General features: G+C 40.5%; 1 protein-coding gene across 1 annotated transcript in view; it reads left to right on the top strand.

Moving 5' to 3' along the window:
- Sec61alpha (SEC61 translocon subunit alpha) overlaps window positions 1-13,304 on the top strand; it is a 52,199-nt gene extending 38,895 nt beyond the window's left edge. Inside the window, exons 9-10 of the mRNA XM_071669611.1 lie at window positions 1,887-2,055; window positions 12,609-13,304. Of these exons, the coding sequence (XP_071525712.1) occupies window positions 1,887-2,055; window positions 12,609-12,703 (264 nt within the window). The 3' untranslated portion in view covers window positions 12,704-13,304. The remainder of the gene's footprint in view (window positions 1-1,886; window positions 2,056-12,608) is intronic.
- Window positions 13,305-16,809: the final 3,505 nt, after the last annotated feature.

Here is a 16,809-nt window from a genome sequence, read left to right as displayed (position 1 = left end):
CAAAGTCTGTCAGTGCATATAGTCAGTTTTTAAGATTCCTTTTTTATTATAGATTTTTTATTAATAGTTATTTAATATTCAGCCAAGCATCTGTTCAGAGAGGATTTGGAAATTTACTAAATCCTATAGTGCAAATCTTTTTATTGAATACAAGTATTATTGTTGATAATGAAATATTTTTCCTCTTATGAGAAAAGTTTTGTTTTTTTAATTTTTAATCTTTTCAAGATATTAAGAATGTGATTTTTTCATCCTTGTTGATACAATTCATGGAAAATTTGACCCCATGCAGTGCCATTGGAAAAAATTGGCATGATAGGGCCTGTGCCAGTATTTTCTGCCCATTTATATCATGCCCCCAAAACATGACTGAAATGAAAAATACTGGGGCAGCAACAGGTGGTGGTCAATCTGCCTTGAGCTATTGTGGGGGTTGATGTTTTTTCTGTTGTCCCCCTGACATCTGCTTTTTTACCCAACCCACATGTCCTTTGTGGTGGGTTTATGCTGCACTGCCTACCCCCCAAGGATTTGTCTAAAGAAGATATTGCTGCTGTTGTACCCTTGTACATGGCAGAGAAGTGTAAAAAAGAAATAGCTGAAACTAAGGGCTGGCACTATGAGGTGTGCAAAGATGGACAAAACACTTCATTGACTGAGGGGGCATTGACATTTCTACCCAGAAACGACTTGGACGATCTCGTATCACTTCCCAGTGCACTGTGAAGGTTATCCAACATCAAGTAGGCAAGAATCCACATATTTCAGCACAATAGTTGAAGGAAGACAAGCCTAGGCTACTTGGTCATGTGTTTATACATACTTTTCTTAGCTGGCTTCATGATTTGAAATTCAAGAGGTGTATGCCTGGCAAGAAACTGCTTCTGACAGACCACCAGCACAAGAATAAACTCACATTTTCCAAGAAATATTTGCAGTGGAGCAACGAAAATTGGAAGAAAGTGTTATGGCTTGGTGAGGCTACATTTGATGTTACTGGCAGCTGTAGATGCAAAGTTTACCGGAGGCCATGTAGTGACCCGTACGAGGTTTAGGGAGCTTTTGGAAGTTTTGTATTTACATCAGAATGTGACTAGAAATCGGAATTGATACCTGGAGCTATTGTGTGAAGAATTCCCTGACTGTTTTGAGAAGACTGGTTGTGCTATTTTTATGCAAGATGGTGTACTGTGCCATGCTGCTAAATTAAAACATGACTCGTTTGCATTTTGAGTTCTGACGTACATTCAGGACTGGCCAGGTAACTTGCCTGACCTTAACCCTATTGAGAACGTGTGGTCGATTATAAAGTCACAGTTCTGTCGGCAGGTTACATCCAGCATTCCTAAGCTCTAGGCCGCCATTCAGGATATTTGGGACAACCTTGACCCTACGTACTTTCAGTATGCCACATCTGTTCCCAAGTGTCTTCAGAATTGTATTAAGGCTAAGGGACATCATAGGAAAAACTAAGGGTGGGGGTTGAGTACCTGTTTTATATTGTTTATTGATATTTTTATATGATGTCACTCTGTAAGTATGGCACACCAGTTTTTTCCTTCGGCACTGTATATTACTTTGAAATATTCTTTAACAAAAATTGGATACACACAATATCCAAATAGTCACAGTTTTGACCTAAGACTTGCTGAAGGGTGTTTTTTCCCCACAACTTGCACCTTCATGAGAGAGCCATGCTAACCAAGCCATTTTGGCAAATTCTTGTTGTAGGATTCTCTCTCTCTCTCTCTCTCTCTCATCACAAAATTATTTTAGTGAAATATTTATGTATTTCCTTTTCATATTCTCGTCTAAAAAGCATCCATAGAAATTAAAAATATTTATTTTTTAGTACAGTAAGTGCATTGAAATTATCTTCTTACTAGGTCGCTAAGCAACTAAAGGAGCAACAAATGGTGATGCGTGGTCATCGTGAGAAGTCTATGATCCATGAACTGAACCGATACATTCCAACAGCAGCAGCTTTTGGTGGTCTCTGCATTGGTGCACTGTCTGTCTTGGCCGATTTCCTTGGTGCTATTGGCTCAGGCACAGGTTGGTATTGTTTTCCTATCCTTTTCAGATTGAGAATCGTGTTGGGTACCTGTACCTGAGCTTTTGCAAAATTAATTCCCATGAAGGGTTCATATCCATATGCATTTCATTTATGCTGTGAAAGTGAGAATGGAGTTGATATATAGGTGAAAGCTTACTATCCACACACTGTCCCCAGAACCTCTGCAGAGAGTTCACTGTTTATGGATAGTTGATCGCCTCCACATTATAGAAGTCAAACCACAAATCCTGTTTAGCATGAAACATTTATGTTTTTTTCCAGGTTTGATATATTTGTACCATATACACCATGCAGCACATACACCAAATTTGGGAATGGCATCCCTACCCTCTTTTTGGTTTGCAGGTCAGAAACTAGTAACTTCAATTATGTGAAATTGATTTTACCCCAAGAAAGGTGAATTTTTGCTTTTGATCCTCCCCAAGTAAACTGGATTTTTTTCTAAGCGAAGTATGGAGTAGTTGCCGTAACTTGTGGGTTAAGTACCTGAATCCTCCACAAATTATTTCATTTATTCTAGTTCATTTGATTTAGATGAAAGTAATTAGGTTCTGAAGGCGAAAAAATATGCATAGATTGCTCCAAAATTATTTTAGCACTAGACATATATCAACAAACACAATAAAGGATTGATTGTTCATGTTATGAGATATTTATTATTTTTTTTTTATTATACTTTGTCGCTGTCTCCCGCGTTTGCGAGGTAGCGCAAGGAAACAGACGAAAGAAATGGCCCAACCCCCCCCCCACACACATGTATATACATACGTCCACACACGCAAATATACATACCTACACAGCTTTCCATGGTTTACCCCAGACGCTTCACATGCCCTGATTCAATCCACTGACAGCACGTCAACCCCTGGTATACCACATCGCTCCAATTCACTCTATTCCTTGCCCTCCTTTCACCCTCCTGCATGTTCAGGCCCCGATCACACAAAATCTTTTTCACTCCATCCCTCCACCTCCAATTTGGTCTCCCTCTTCTCCTCGTTCCCTCCACCTCCGACACATATATCCTCTTGGTCAATCTTTCCTCACTCATTCTCTCCATGTGCCCAAACCACTTCAAAACACCCTCTTCTGCTCTCTCAACCACGCTCTTTTTATTTCCACACATCTCTCTTACCCTTACGTTACTCACTCGATCAAACCACCTCACACCACACATTGTCCTCAAACATCTCATTTCCAGCACATCCATCCTCCTGCGCACAACTCTATCCATAGCCCACGCCTCGCAACCATACAACATTGTTGGAACCACTATTCTTCAAACATACCCATTTTTGCTTTCCGAGATAATGTTCTCGACTTCCACACATTCTTCAAGGCCCCCAGAATTTTATGAGATATGATTGGTATTTAATGAATTGCCTGTCACTGAAGTGCTAGTAGTTTAGTCCTCCCCCTTTCCTTCTGGCATATGATCATGTGTCAGGAGAGAATTTGTCAAACATTTTGTCCATGTTGTCCAGGTCCTTTCAGCAGATCATTACTTAACCATTAAAAGGGGAGGTGAGGAGCCTTGTTCCTCACATAGTGGCAGGGGAAGTAAGGAGCGATGTTCCTCAAGTACTGATGGGGAAGTTCAGGAGCCTTGTTTGTCAGATATTAGCAGTGAAAGTGAGGAGCATTGTTTCACAAGTACTGATGGGTTAGGTGAGGAGTCATGTTCCTCAGGCACTGGTGAGGAAGGCAGTTTACTAGCTCATCCTCTGTAGCATCTAGAACATTGCGTGGTCTGTGTTCCATCAAGAATCCATTGATAACTCCATTGTTTATGATAGGATATTCAAGATTGGCTGCAAATTATGAAAATTTGACTGCAAAATTCAAAAAGTTATAGTAGAGGTACCCAGGAATTTGTAAGATATTGATTTGAATTTCAGGAATTATGACTCGAGTGAGTACCAAGAAAAGACTAAAAACATTTAAAGGCCTCATTTGCCCACATCCAATTTTCTTGCTTTTGTTTTTTATACTAGGTCAATTTTTCCCACATTAGTGAGATAGTATCTGGAACAGATGAAGTAAGGCTGCATTTGCTCACAACCATTCTACAGTTATGTGCTGTGCATGGAAATCACAGCCTCCTTTCCACAAGCAGGCCCCACATACCTTTCCATGGTGTACCTCAGCTGCTTCACATTCCCTGTTTCAGTCTGTTGACTGCACGACTGACTACCCATGTATACCACATCATTCCTGTTAACTTTCTCTGATGCATGCCTTCACCTTCCTACATTTTCAGGTCCCATCACTCAAATTCTTTTTCACTTCATCCTTCCATTTCTAATTTGGTTTCTGCATTTTCCATGTCCTCTTCTGATTCATGTATCCTCTTTATCTTCCTCTCATCACTTTTATCCATATGTCCAAACCATTTTAGCGCACGCTCTTCAGCTCTCTCAGCCACAAACATTTTATTACGTTCTAATTGATAGGCTTGTAAAAGAGAGACTTTTGGATGTTAATGTGTTGAGGGGCAGCTGAAGAGATGTCTGATCACTATCTTCTGGAGACAAAGGTGAAGATTTGTAGAGGTTTTCAAAAAAGAAGAGAGTGGTCAGAGTAATTGAGCTTGGAAAGGAGACTTGTGTGAGGAAGTACCAGGAGAGATTGACTGTAGAATGGCAAAAGGGAGTGGGTGAGGAATGGGATGTATTTAGGGAAGCAGTGATGGCTTGCATAAAAGATGCATGTGGCATGAGAAAGGTGGGAGGTAGTTAGATTGGAAAGGGTATTTTGTGGTGGGATGAAGAAGTAAGGTCTTTAGTGAAAGAGGCGTTTGGACGATACTTGCAGGAAAGTAGTGCAAATGACAAGGAGATGTATGAAATGAAGTGGCAGGAGGGAGATGTATAAGATAAAGTGACGAGGTCAAGAGAAAGGCGCAAGGGTTTAAAAAGAGGGCAAATGAGCATTGGAGTGAGAGGGTATCATTAAGTTTTAGGGAGAATAAAAAGATGTTTTGGGAGGTAAATAACGTGCGTAAGACAAGAGAACAAGTGGGCACATCGGTGAAAGGGCTAAGCAGGAAGGTAATAATAGATAGTGATGAAGTGAGAAGGAGATGGAGTGAGTATTTTGAAGGTTTGTTGAATTGTTAGATGATAAAATGGCAGATATAGGGTGTTTTGGTCGGGATGGTGTGCGAAATGAGAAGGTCAGGCAGAATGGTTTGGTAAAGAGAGAAGAGGTAGTGAAGGCTTTGCGGAAGATGAGAGCCGGCAAGGCGGCAGGTTTGGAATCTATTAAAAATGGTGGTGACTGTTGTTGATTGATTGTTAAGGATATTCACAGTATGTATGGACCATGGTGAAGTGCCCGAGGATTGGTGAATGCATGCATAGTGCCATTGTGCATAGGGGATAAAGGCGAGTGTTCAGACTACAGAGGCATAAATTTGCCGAGTATTCCTGGGAAATTATATGGGAGGGTATTGATTGAGAGGGTGAAGGCATGTACAGAGCATCAGATTGGGGAAGAGCAGTGTGATTTCAGAAGTGGTAGAGGATGTGTGGATCAGGTGTTTGCTTTGAAGAATGTATGTGAGAGATACTTTAGAAAACCAGATGGATTTGTGTGTAGCATATATGGATATGAAGAAAGCATATGATAGGGATGATAGAGATGCTTTATGGAAGGTTTTAAGAGTATATGGTGTTGAAGGTAAGTTGCTAGAAGCAGTGAAAAGTTTTTACAAAGGATGTAATGCATGTATACAAGTAGGAAGAGAGAAGAGTGATTGGTTCCCTGTGAATGTCGATTTGTGGCAGGGGTGTGTGATGTCCCCATGGTTGTTTAAGTTGTTTATGGATGGGGTTGTTAGGGAGGTAAATGTGAGAGTTTTTGAGAGAGGAGCGAGTATGCAGTCTGTTGTGGATGAGAGGGCCTGGGAAGTGTCAGTTGTTGTTTGCCGATGATGCAGCTCTAGTGATTGATTTGTATGAGAAACTGCAGAAGTTGGTGACTAAGTTTGGAAAAGTGTGTGAAAGGAGAAAGTTGAGAGTAAATGTGAATAAGAGCAAGATTATTATTTAAGTATGGTTGAGGGACAAGTTGATAGGGACTTAAGTTAGATGAGAAAAATTAGAGGAATTGGAGTGTTCTAGATATCTGGGGGAGGACTTATCAGCAGACGGAACCATGGAAGCAGAAATGAGTCACGGGGTGGGGGAGGGGGTGAAGACTCTGGGAGCAATGAAGAATGTGTGGAAGGAGAGAACATTATCTCGGAGCAAAAATGGGTATGTTTGATGGAATAGTAGTTCCAGCAATGTTGTATGGTTGCAAGGCATGGGCTATAGATAGGGTTGTATGGAGGAGGGTGGATGTGTTGGAAATGAAATGTTTGAGGACAATATATGGTGAGGTGGTTTGATCGAGTAAGTAATGAAAGGGTAAGAGAGATGTGTGGTAAAAAAAGAGTGGTTCAGAGAGCAGAAGAGAGTGTTTTGATGTGGTTTGGGCTTATGGAGAGAATAAGTGAGGAAAGATTGACAAAGAGGATATATGTCAGAGGTGGAGGGAAGGATGGAGTGAAAAAGATGTTGAGCAATTGGGGCCTGAACATACAGGAGGGTGAGAGATGTGCAAGGAATAGAGTGAATTGATGATGTGGTATACTGGGGTTGATTTGCTGTCAATGGACTGAACCAGGTCATGTGAAGCATCAGGGATAAACCACGAAAAGTTTTGTGGGGCCTGGATGTGGAAAGGGAGCTGTGGTTTCGGTGCATTACTCATGACAGCTAGAGACCGAGTGTGAATGAATGTGGTCTTTGTCTGTTTTCCTGGCGCCACCCTGCTGAAGCATGGGGGTAGCGATGCTGTTTCTTGTGGGGTGGGGTAGTGCCAGGAATGGATGAAGGCAAGCAAGTATGAATATGTACATGTGTATGTATGTATGTATATGTCTGTGTGTGTGTATGTATATGTTGGTATGCATATTGGGAAGGAGACATGTGTGAGGAAGTACCAGGAGTGACTGAGTACAGAATGGAAAAAGGTGAGAACAAAGGAGGTAAGGGGAGTGGGGGAGGAATGGGACGTATTTAGGGAAGCAGTGATGGCTTGCGCAAAAGATGCTTGTGGCATGAGAAGTGTGGGAGGTGGGCAGATTAAAAAGGGTAGTGAGTGGTGGGATGAAGAAGTAAGATTATTAGTGAAAGAGAAGAGAGGCATTTGGACGATTTTTGCAGGGAAATAATGCAAATGAGTGGGAGATGTATAAAAGAAAGAGGCAGGAGATCAAGAGAAAGGTGCAAGAGGTGAAAAAGAGGGCAAATGAGAGATGGGATGAGAGAGTATCATTAAATTTTAGGGAGAATAAATAGATGTTTTGGAAGGAGGTAAATAAAGTGTGTAAGACAAGGGAGCAAATGGGAACTTCAGTGAAGGGCGCAAATGGGGAGGTGATAACAAGTAGTGGTGATGTGAGAAGGAGATGGAGTGAGTATTTTGAAGGTTTGTTGAATGTGTTTGATGATAGAGTGGCAGATATAGGGTGTTTTGGTTGAGGTGGTGTGCAAAGTGGGATGATTTGGTAAACAGAGAAGAGGTAGTAAAAGCTTTGCGGAAGATGAAAGCCGGCAAGGCAGCGGGTTTGGATGGCATTGCAGTGGAATCTGTTAAAAAAGGGGGTGACTGTATTGTTGACTGGTTGGTAAGGTTATTTAATGTATGTATGACTCATGGTGAGGTGCCTGAGGATTGGCGGAATGCTTGCATAGTGCCATTGTACAAAGGCGAAGGGGACAAAGGTGAGTGCTCAAATTACAGAGGTATAAGTTTGTTGAGTATTCCTGGTAAATTATATGGGAGGGTATTGATTGCGAGGGTGAAGGCATGTACAGAGCATCAGATTGGGGAAGAGCAGTTTAGTTTCAGAAGTGGTAGAGGATGTGTAGATCAGGTGTTTGCTTTGAAGAATGTATATGAGAAATACTTGGAAAAGCAAATGGATTTGTATGTAGCATTTATGGATCTGGAGAAGGCATATGATAGAGTTGATAGAGATGCTCTGTGGAAGGTATTAAGAGTATATAGTGTGGGGTGGCGAGATGTTAGAAGCAGTGAAAAGTTTTTATCGAGGATGTAAGGCATATGTATGTGTAGGAAGAGAGGAAAGTGATTGATTCTCAGTTTGCGCAGGGGTGTGTGATGTCACCATGGTTGTTTTAATTTGTTTATGGAAGGGGTTGTTAGGGAGATGAATGCAAGGGTTTTGGAAAGAGGGGCAAGTATGCAGTCTGTTGTGGATGAGAGAGCTTGGGAAGAGAGTCAGTTGTTGTTCGCTGATGATACAGCGCTGGTGGCTGATTCATGTGAGAAACTGCAGAAGCTGGTGATTGAGTTTGGTAAAGTGTGTGAAAGAAGAAAGTTGAGAGTAAATGTGAATAAGAGCAAGGTTATTAGGTACAGTAGGGTTGAGGGTCAAGTCAACTGGGAGGTAAGTTTGAATGGATAGAAACTGGAGGAAGTGAAGTGTTTTAGATATCTGGGAGTGGATTTGACAGCGGATGGAACCATGGAAGCGGAAGTGAATCATAGGGTGGGGGAGGGGGCGAAAATTCTGGTTGCCTTGAAAAATGTTTGGAAGTCGAGAACATTATCTCGGAAAGCAAAAATGGCTATGTTTGAAGGAATAGTGGTTCCAACAATGTTGTATGTTTGCGAGGCATGGCCTATGGATAGAGTTGTGCGGAGGAGGGTGGATGTGCTGGAAATGAGCTGTTTGAGGACAATGTGTGATGTGAGGTGGTTTGATCGAGGAAGTAATAAGAGGGTAAGAGAGATGTGTGTTAATAAAAAGAGTGTGGTTGAGAGAGGCGAAGAGGGTGTTTTGAAATGGTTTGGTCACATGGAGAGAATGCATGAGAAAGATTGACCAAGAGGATATATGTGTCAGAGGTGGAGGGAACGAGGAGAAGTGGAAGACCAAATTGGAGGTGGAAAGATGGAGTGAAAAAGATTTTGAGTGATCGGGGCCTGAACATGCAGGAGGGCGAAAGGCGTGCAAGGAATAGAGTGAATTGGAACGATGTGGTATACCTGGGTCGACGTGCTGTCAATGGATTTCTTTCATTCTATTCGCCATCTCCCGCATTAGCGAGGTTGTGTTAGGAACAGAGGACTGGATCTTTGAGGGAACATCCTCACCTGGCCCCCTTCTCTGTCCCTTCTTTTGGAAATATAAAAAAAACCGAGAGGGGAGGATTTCCAGTCCCCCGCTCCCTTCCCTTGTAGTCGCCTTCTACGACACGCAGGGAATACGTGGGAAGTATTCTTTCTCCCCTATCCCCAGGGATATATATATATATATATATATATATATATATATATATATATATATATATATATATATATATATATATATCCCTGGGGATAGGGGATTAAGAATACTTCCCAGGGGATAGGGGATTAAGAATACTTCCCACGTATTCCCTGCGTTTGTGGGATATATATATATATATATATATATATATGTGTGTGTGTGTGTGTGTGTGTGTATGAGTGGATGGGCCAGTCTTTGTTTCCTGGTGTTACCTTGATGACTCAGGACACAGCGATTATGTATGATGAATGAAATAAACTTCTCTTTTACCCTTCTATTACTTAATCAATCAAACCACATCACACCATGCATTATCCTCAAACATTTCATATCTTGCACATCCTCCTGTATAGACCATGCCTCACATCTGTTCAACATTGTTGGGACCACTATACTTTCAAACATAACCATTTTTGCCCATACCAAATATCAACCTATCTTTCAACACATTCATCAGTGATCCCACAATCTTTGCCCCCTCACCCACCCTGTGGGTCGCGTACACTTCCATGGTTCCGTTTGCTGTCATAACCACTCCCTGGCATCTAAAACACTCCACTTCCTGCCAAGTTTCATTGTTTAAACTTGTACCCCAACTATCCTGTTCCTCTACCTTGCTAAACCTAATGATCTTGCTTTCATTCACATTTACTCATAACTTCTTCCTTACACACACACACACACACACACACACACACACACACACACACACACACACACACACACACACACACACACACACACACACACTTCCAAGCTATCACCAACTTAAGCAGTTTCTCGCTTGCCTCTGCCATCAATCCTGTGTCATCAGCAAACTAAGTTGTCCCCAGCCCCTTAATCCTCTACAGACTGCACACTCGCCCCTTTCTCCATGCCTCTTTCATTTACCTCTCTTAGCCATATGATATCGCAAACCCCTGCCACAGATCACCTTTCACTTAGGACCACTCTTTCCTTTCCTCCCTACTTTAACACGTGTTACCTTTGATAAAAACTTTCCGCTGCTTTTAGTAGCCCTCCTCCCACAACCTTGTCATTTGCTTTCTCCAGATTCATAAATGCCACAAATAAATCCTTCTGTTTCTCTTTCCCATGCATGTTCTGTAAGGCAAACCTTCTACATCTTCTGAAACCACATTCTTCTTTCCTTATCTTATGCTCTGTACATGCCTTCACCCTCTCAAGCACATACCCATACAACTTACCAGGTGCACTCAATACCTCTGTAGTTTGAACACACACCTTTGTGTCCCTTGCATTAATTCAGTGGTACTAGACATGCATTCCGCCAATCTACAGGCACCTTGCCATGATCCATACATACATTGAAAATCCTAACTAAGCAATCACCAACACAGTCACTCCCTTTCTTTAGAAATTCAAGTGCAATATCATCCACTCCATTCACTTTGTAACATTTCGACTTGTGGAAGACTTCTACCTGCCTTTTTTTCATCAAACCACTCTCCATGAATCTTTCAATTTACATACCAACCCAACCCAAACACCCTGCATCTGCTACCATATCATCAAGCACCTGCAACAGTCCTTCAAAATACTTGTTCTATCTTTTCAATTCTTTACCACCCATTACCACTTCCCCATTTTTACCACAAGTGATTAATTTCCTAAGAAAAAACTTTTATTCTTCCTCTTGCTCTTGATTTCTTGCCACTTTCTTATATATCTCCCAATCATTTGCACACCTCGATAAGTACCAACCATGTACCTCTCTTTTCTCTTGATCTATTAACTTTACTTCGTTATCCCACCACTTGCTACCCTTTCTAACCTGCCCACCTCCTTTATCCAGCCAGCTCTATTTACCTAAATACCAACCATTCCTTACCCACTCCCCTAGTTTTGTTTACCCTCCCCTTTTGTCATAATACACTCAATCTTTCCATATATTTCTTCACACGTCACTTTTTCCAAGCTTGCCCACTTTCAACACTTTTCTGAAAACCTTAGGTCCTCACTCCTGGTTCTTCAAGATAATGATCAGACATCCCACCAGTTGCTCCTCTCAGGACATTTGCATCCAGAATCTCTCTTTTGTCTGCTTATTAATTGTGTAATCCAATAATGCTTGCTGACCATCTTTCCTATTCATGGACGTATAGTTGTTAGTTTCCCTGTTTTTAAACCAGGTATTCTTAATCTATCCTTTTTCCAGCACACAACTCTAAAAGCTGTTCACCATTTTCTTTCACATTAGTGAATATAATGTCATGTACAAGTTGCCAAAAATGGAACCCACCACTTTGTTATGCCTCACAAACCAGTTAAATGCTTCCCTCTTCTTGCTTTGTACACTTAAGTTCATTCCATTAATGGTGTTTTTCCTCCCTATCCCATTGTTAGCATTTTCCTTACCATGTACCAAATCAAATTTAGTTGATTTATAGATAGGGAAACATTAAGGTGCCTTGTTAGTAAGGGACAGAGCAATACTGTGCCATATGTACATAATAATCTTTAGGAAGTGTGGGTTATTACTGGCAGGTGATCTCGCGTAGGTTACAGACTACTGCCTTCTGTACGGAGTGACCATATGCTTCCCTAGTCCTTAGTTGCAGAGGTGTCATAGACCCACACATAAAAATGCAAATACATTCTGATGTATAGTAAAATGTACAGTAATGAAATAAGAAAAGGCAAGTGCTGATTGGTTGTGATGTTTGCCTGGTTGTAAAGAAAGAAATGTCTCGGGTTGTCACATTAAGCAGGTTACTGGCCATATGCTGGTTGATTTAATCCACTTGTTGGACAGCAAAAAGTGTGACATTTCCTCACACTTTGCCATACTCTGCCTGTTGAGTACTATATTGCCTGGCATATAAAAGTGCAAGTATAGTTGATCCTTACAGATAGTTGAAATGTGGGTTGTAGGCACTTACCTCAAGATAGGTAGAATAGGTAGATGATACAATTTTATACTGAAATTAGATATTGGGACAGATAGGTAGATGATTTGATTTTATTGAAATTAGACAGGTATGGGGACAAAGGTAAATGATATAATTTTATATTGAAATTAGACAGGTATGGGGACAGAAAACTGGGAACTGCCTTGTATTTCCATAAATGAAATGAAATGTACACCTCAACATATTCATTTTATCTGTACTATCATTTAAGAAAATGTAAATCTTAAGGTGAATATTTGTTTTGTTACAGGTATTCTGCTTGCTGTAACAATTATCTACCAGTACTTCGAAATATTTGTGAAGGAGCAAAGTGAAATGGGTGGAATGAGCACAATACTCTTCTAGACCAGTACCTCAGGAAAAGCTTATTACAAAGACTTGGTGTAAATGTTCTTTGGGTAAAGTGAGTCATGCACATTGTGCAAACAGTAACTGGAGAAAATGATTGGAAAGTCACAATAGTGATGACCAGTTTTGCACTGCTGGTTGTGGCTTGGTAGTTAATCTGTCAAGCTGTGCTTAGTGGTTTGTACTATGTACCTTGGATTAGAGGCTGCTTCTGACAAGTTTCACAAGGATTTTCTTTATCCTGATGGTTGATGTATTTATTTTTTCTGTGTATCAGTGAACCACTTGTATGAGAACATTAAAATTTGTCTTCATTTCTAGGATTTCTAGTAATATTATGTTTATTCAAAGAACTATTTTTTTTATGGACAGTGAGTTTATAAACCAGGCTTGTCAATAGCATTGGAAGTCCTAGTAATGTTGGAATAGCCAAAAGCATGGCATGACAGACCATGTCTTTCCAGTTGGCTCTGTTCTGTGATTGGATGAGTGATGCCAGTGAACTCCATTGTGTGTAAGATTTATGTATAAATTTTTACTTTTTACAAGTATAGATAAAACTGTAATGATAATCCAGAAAATAAAAAACTGAATACCATTATTACTTTACCCTATACTGTTTGGTCTAACATCAGAGTTTTTGTTTCATGAAGGAGGAGTGAATGTGGTACAAAGCACATTTATTGCAGGGTTTAAACTCCTAAGAGTGGAAAGTTGATTGGAGTTGCAATGTGATTAGTGAAACTAAATGGTTAAACAAGAAAAGATTTTACTGATCTTATATATATATTTTTTTTTTTTTTTTTTTGCTTTGTCGCTGTCTCCCGCGTTTGTGAGGTAGCGCAAGGAAACAGACGAAAGAAATGGCCCAACCCACCCCCATACACATGTATATACATACGTCCACACATGCAAAATATACATACCTACACAGCTTTCCATGGTTTACCACAGACGCTTCACATGCCCTGATTCAATCCACTGACAGCACGTCAACCCCGGTATACCACATCGATCCAATTCACTCTATTCCTTGCCCTCCTTTCACCCTCCTGCATGTTCAGGCCCCGATCACACACAATCTTTTTCACTCCATCTTTCCACCTCCAATTTGGTCTCCCACTTCTCCTCGTTCCCTCCACCTCCGACACATATATCCTCTTGGTCAATCTTTCCTCACTCATTCTCTCCATGTGCCCAAACCATTTCAAAACACCCTCTTCTGCTCTCTCAACCATGCTCTTTTTATTTCCACACATCTCTCTTACCCTTACGTTACTCGATCAAACCACCTCACACCACACATTGTCTTCAAACATCTCATTTCCAGCACATCCATCCTCCTGCGCACAACTCTATCCATAGCCCACGCCTCACAACCATACAACATTGTTGGAACCACTATTCCTTCAAACATAGCCATTTTTGCTTTCCGAGATAATGTTCTCGACTTCCACACATTCTTCAAGGCTCCCAGAATTTTCGCCCTCTCCCCCACCCTATGATCCACTTCCGCTTCCATGGTTCCATCCGCTGCCAGATCCACTCCCAGATATCTAAAACACTTTACTTCCTCCAGTTTTTCTCCATTCAAACTTACCTCCCAGTTGACTTGAGTCTCAACCCTACTGTACCTAATAACCTTGCTCTTATTTACATTTACTCTTAACTTTCTTCTTTCACACACTTTACCAAACTCAGTCACCAGCTTCTGCAGTTTTTCACATGAATCAGCCACCAGGGCTGTATCCTCAGCGAACAACAACTGACTCGCTTCCCAAGCTCTCTCATCCCCAACAGACTTCATACTTGCCCCTCTTTCCAAAACTCTTGCATTCACCTCCCTAACAACCCCATCCATAAACAAATTAAACAACCATGGAGATATCACACACCCCTGCCGCAAACCTACATTCACTGAGAACCAATCACTTTCCTCTCTTCCTACACGTACACATGCCTTACATCCTCGATAAAAACTTTTCACTGCTTCTAACAACTTGCCTCCCACACCATATATTCTTGATACCTTCCACAGAGCATCTCTATCAACTCTATCATATGCCTTCTCCAGATCCATAAATGCTACATACAAATCCATTTGCTTTTCTAAGTATTTCTCACATACTGATCTTATATATATGATAGAAAGGTATCACCAGGTATATCCTCATCTTGGCAGAGAAGCAGAGATATATGTTTTTGATTAATGTTCTTTAGTGGTTATTTTTCATAAAGATGAATGGCCATTGAGAAGTACATACATTTTTTTTACGGTATTCTTATTGGTAGTTCTTTGTTAGCCATGAAGAAAACATATAATCAATACACAAGTAGTACAGTAGTCTGGCCTTCTTCAATTTTAGGAATTTTTAGAGGGACCTTTGTGTTCAATTGGTTTGCCTACAGGGAAGTATGCTTTATGATTAATAACTATATTTGGGCTTTTGACATTATTAGAATAGCACTCATATTTGTAGGTATTGACTTCTGATTGATGAGTATGTTAGAACATGTGCAAGGTAGTTGACAAAGATAAGTTGATAAAGACTAGTTGAGAAGTTGAGATACATGATACTTTTGTTAGGTTAGTGATAAAGGAAAAATGTATCATGAAAACTGCCTTGAACTTCTATTTTTGTAGTATCCTTGATGTTATCTGGTAGAATACTTTGGTTATTTGTTAGATGTGTTATTTGGAGATTTTCATATTTGGTATTAGGAGTTCCAACAGCCCAAATGGTTTAAATATCAACCATCTTATTAATTTCAAATAGCCTATTAAGCTGTTTATTCCCATAAACATAGTGGAAGGTAAATATTTTTTGCACATGATTCATCGATTAATAATAAAGATATGGGTTGAGAGTAAGCAATTTAAAGGGAGCACCTTCAATTGGGATAACATATCTATATTTCTGGTGCCTATTCTATCAAGGGGATGGCCATAGCAAAAGATTTTCTGCTTATCCCTGTTCTGATATGCCTCCCTCATATACACCATTCAGTGCATTCTTCCTCAATTTCTCTCCCACATATATTCTCCCACTCTGTTTCCCTATGCCGCAGACTGTCTTCCTTTCATACTGCCACCTTTAGTCATACTATCATTCACTTTTACAAACTCCCAGTCTTGCATTCTTTCCACATGCCCAAACCACCTCAAAGTATTGTTTCACCCACTCTACCTCTTCACAATTCATTCCCTTTGCATTTCCTGCCATACAAAAATGTCATACATCCCCTCATCACTTTATTGCATGTAGTCATACAACTTGCTCCTCTCAAATAACTAATTTCCACAGCCTGTCCATATTTCTGCTTCATAAGTCAGGTTTGTGAAGATTGTGTTGTCCCTTAATCCTTTCTTCACTTTTATACTTGCACCAAAACTCTATTCTATTAAGGGACTCGATGACTGTTCTACCCAGTTTCCTTTCTGCCCTGCTTTGTTCCTAATCTCTTCTTCTATGTTACCAGACTTACCTGAGATAGCACCCAAATACTAAGATTCTGTTACTTGTAGCCTCTCCCTCCCATATCTCAAAAGTTTAGTGCACTATTTCTCTCGCTCTATAAGGCTTTGCAAAATCTATACTTTCACCGTTTCCTATCAGGCACCATAAATCTTATTTTTCCTTGCGTTTACCATCTATCACCTATGCTTACGCACATCATGAAACAACCTTTTACAACTCTTCATTCTCAGCAAACAGGCGTCACCAGCCATTATACCTCTTCACCAACACATAATCTTTAACCCCTTTTCCCACTCCATCCGTACAGATGTTAAAAAGCCAAGATGACATAGCCCTGCTTCACATCCACATGTGTACTAAAACTTTTGCTTAACTCTCCATTTGCTCTTATGTGTACCTCTATAGAAGGCTTTCACATCATCCAGCAGTTGTTCTGCCTCGTACATCCTTAACGCATTCCACTTGACATTCCACTCCAGATCAATTTACGAGATACTTTAACAGTCATTTTCCACAAAAATCTGGTCCATGCATCTCCTAGCATTCCTAAAAAAAAAAACTTGCTTTGCGCTTTGCACTGTATTAGTCACTTCTATCTTTCTGTCAATCAACACTCTTGGATGC

The sequence above is a fragment of the Panulirus ornatus genome, chromosome 1 (assembly GCF_036320965.1).
Source record: "Panulirus ornatus isolate Po-2019 chromosome 1, ASM3632096v1, whole genome shotgun sequence".
In the NCBI taxonomy this organism is placed as follows: Eukaryota; Metazoa; Arthropoda; class Malacostraca; order Decapoda; family Palinuridae; genus Panulirus; species Panulirus ornatus.
Note: the sequence above shows the minus strand (reverse complement) of the source record. Positions and strands in the feature narration are given on the sequence as shown.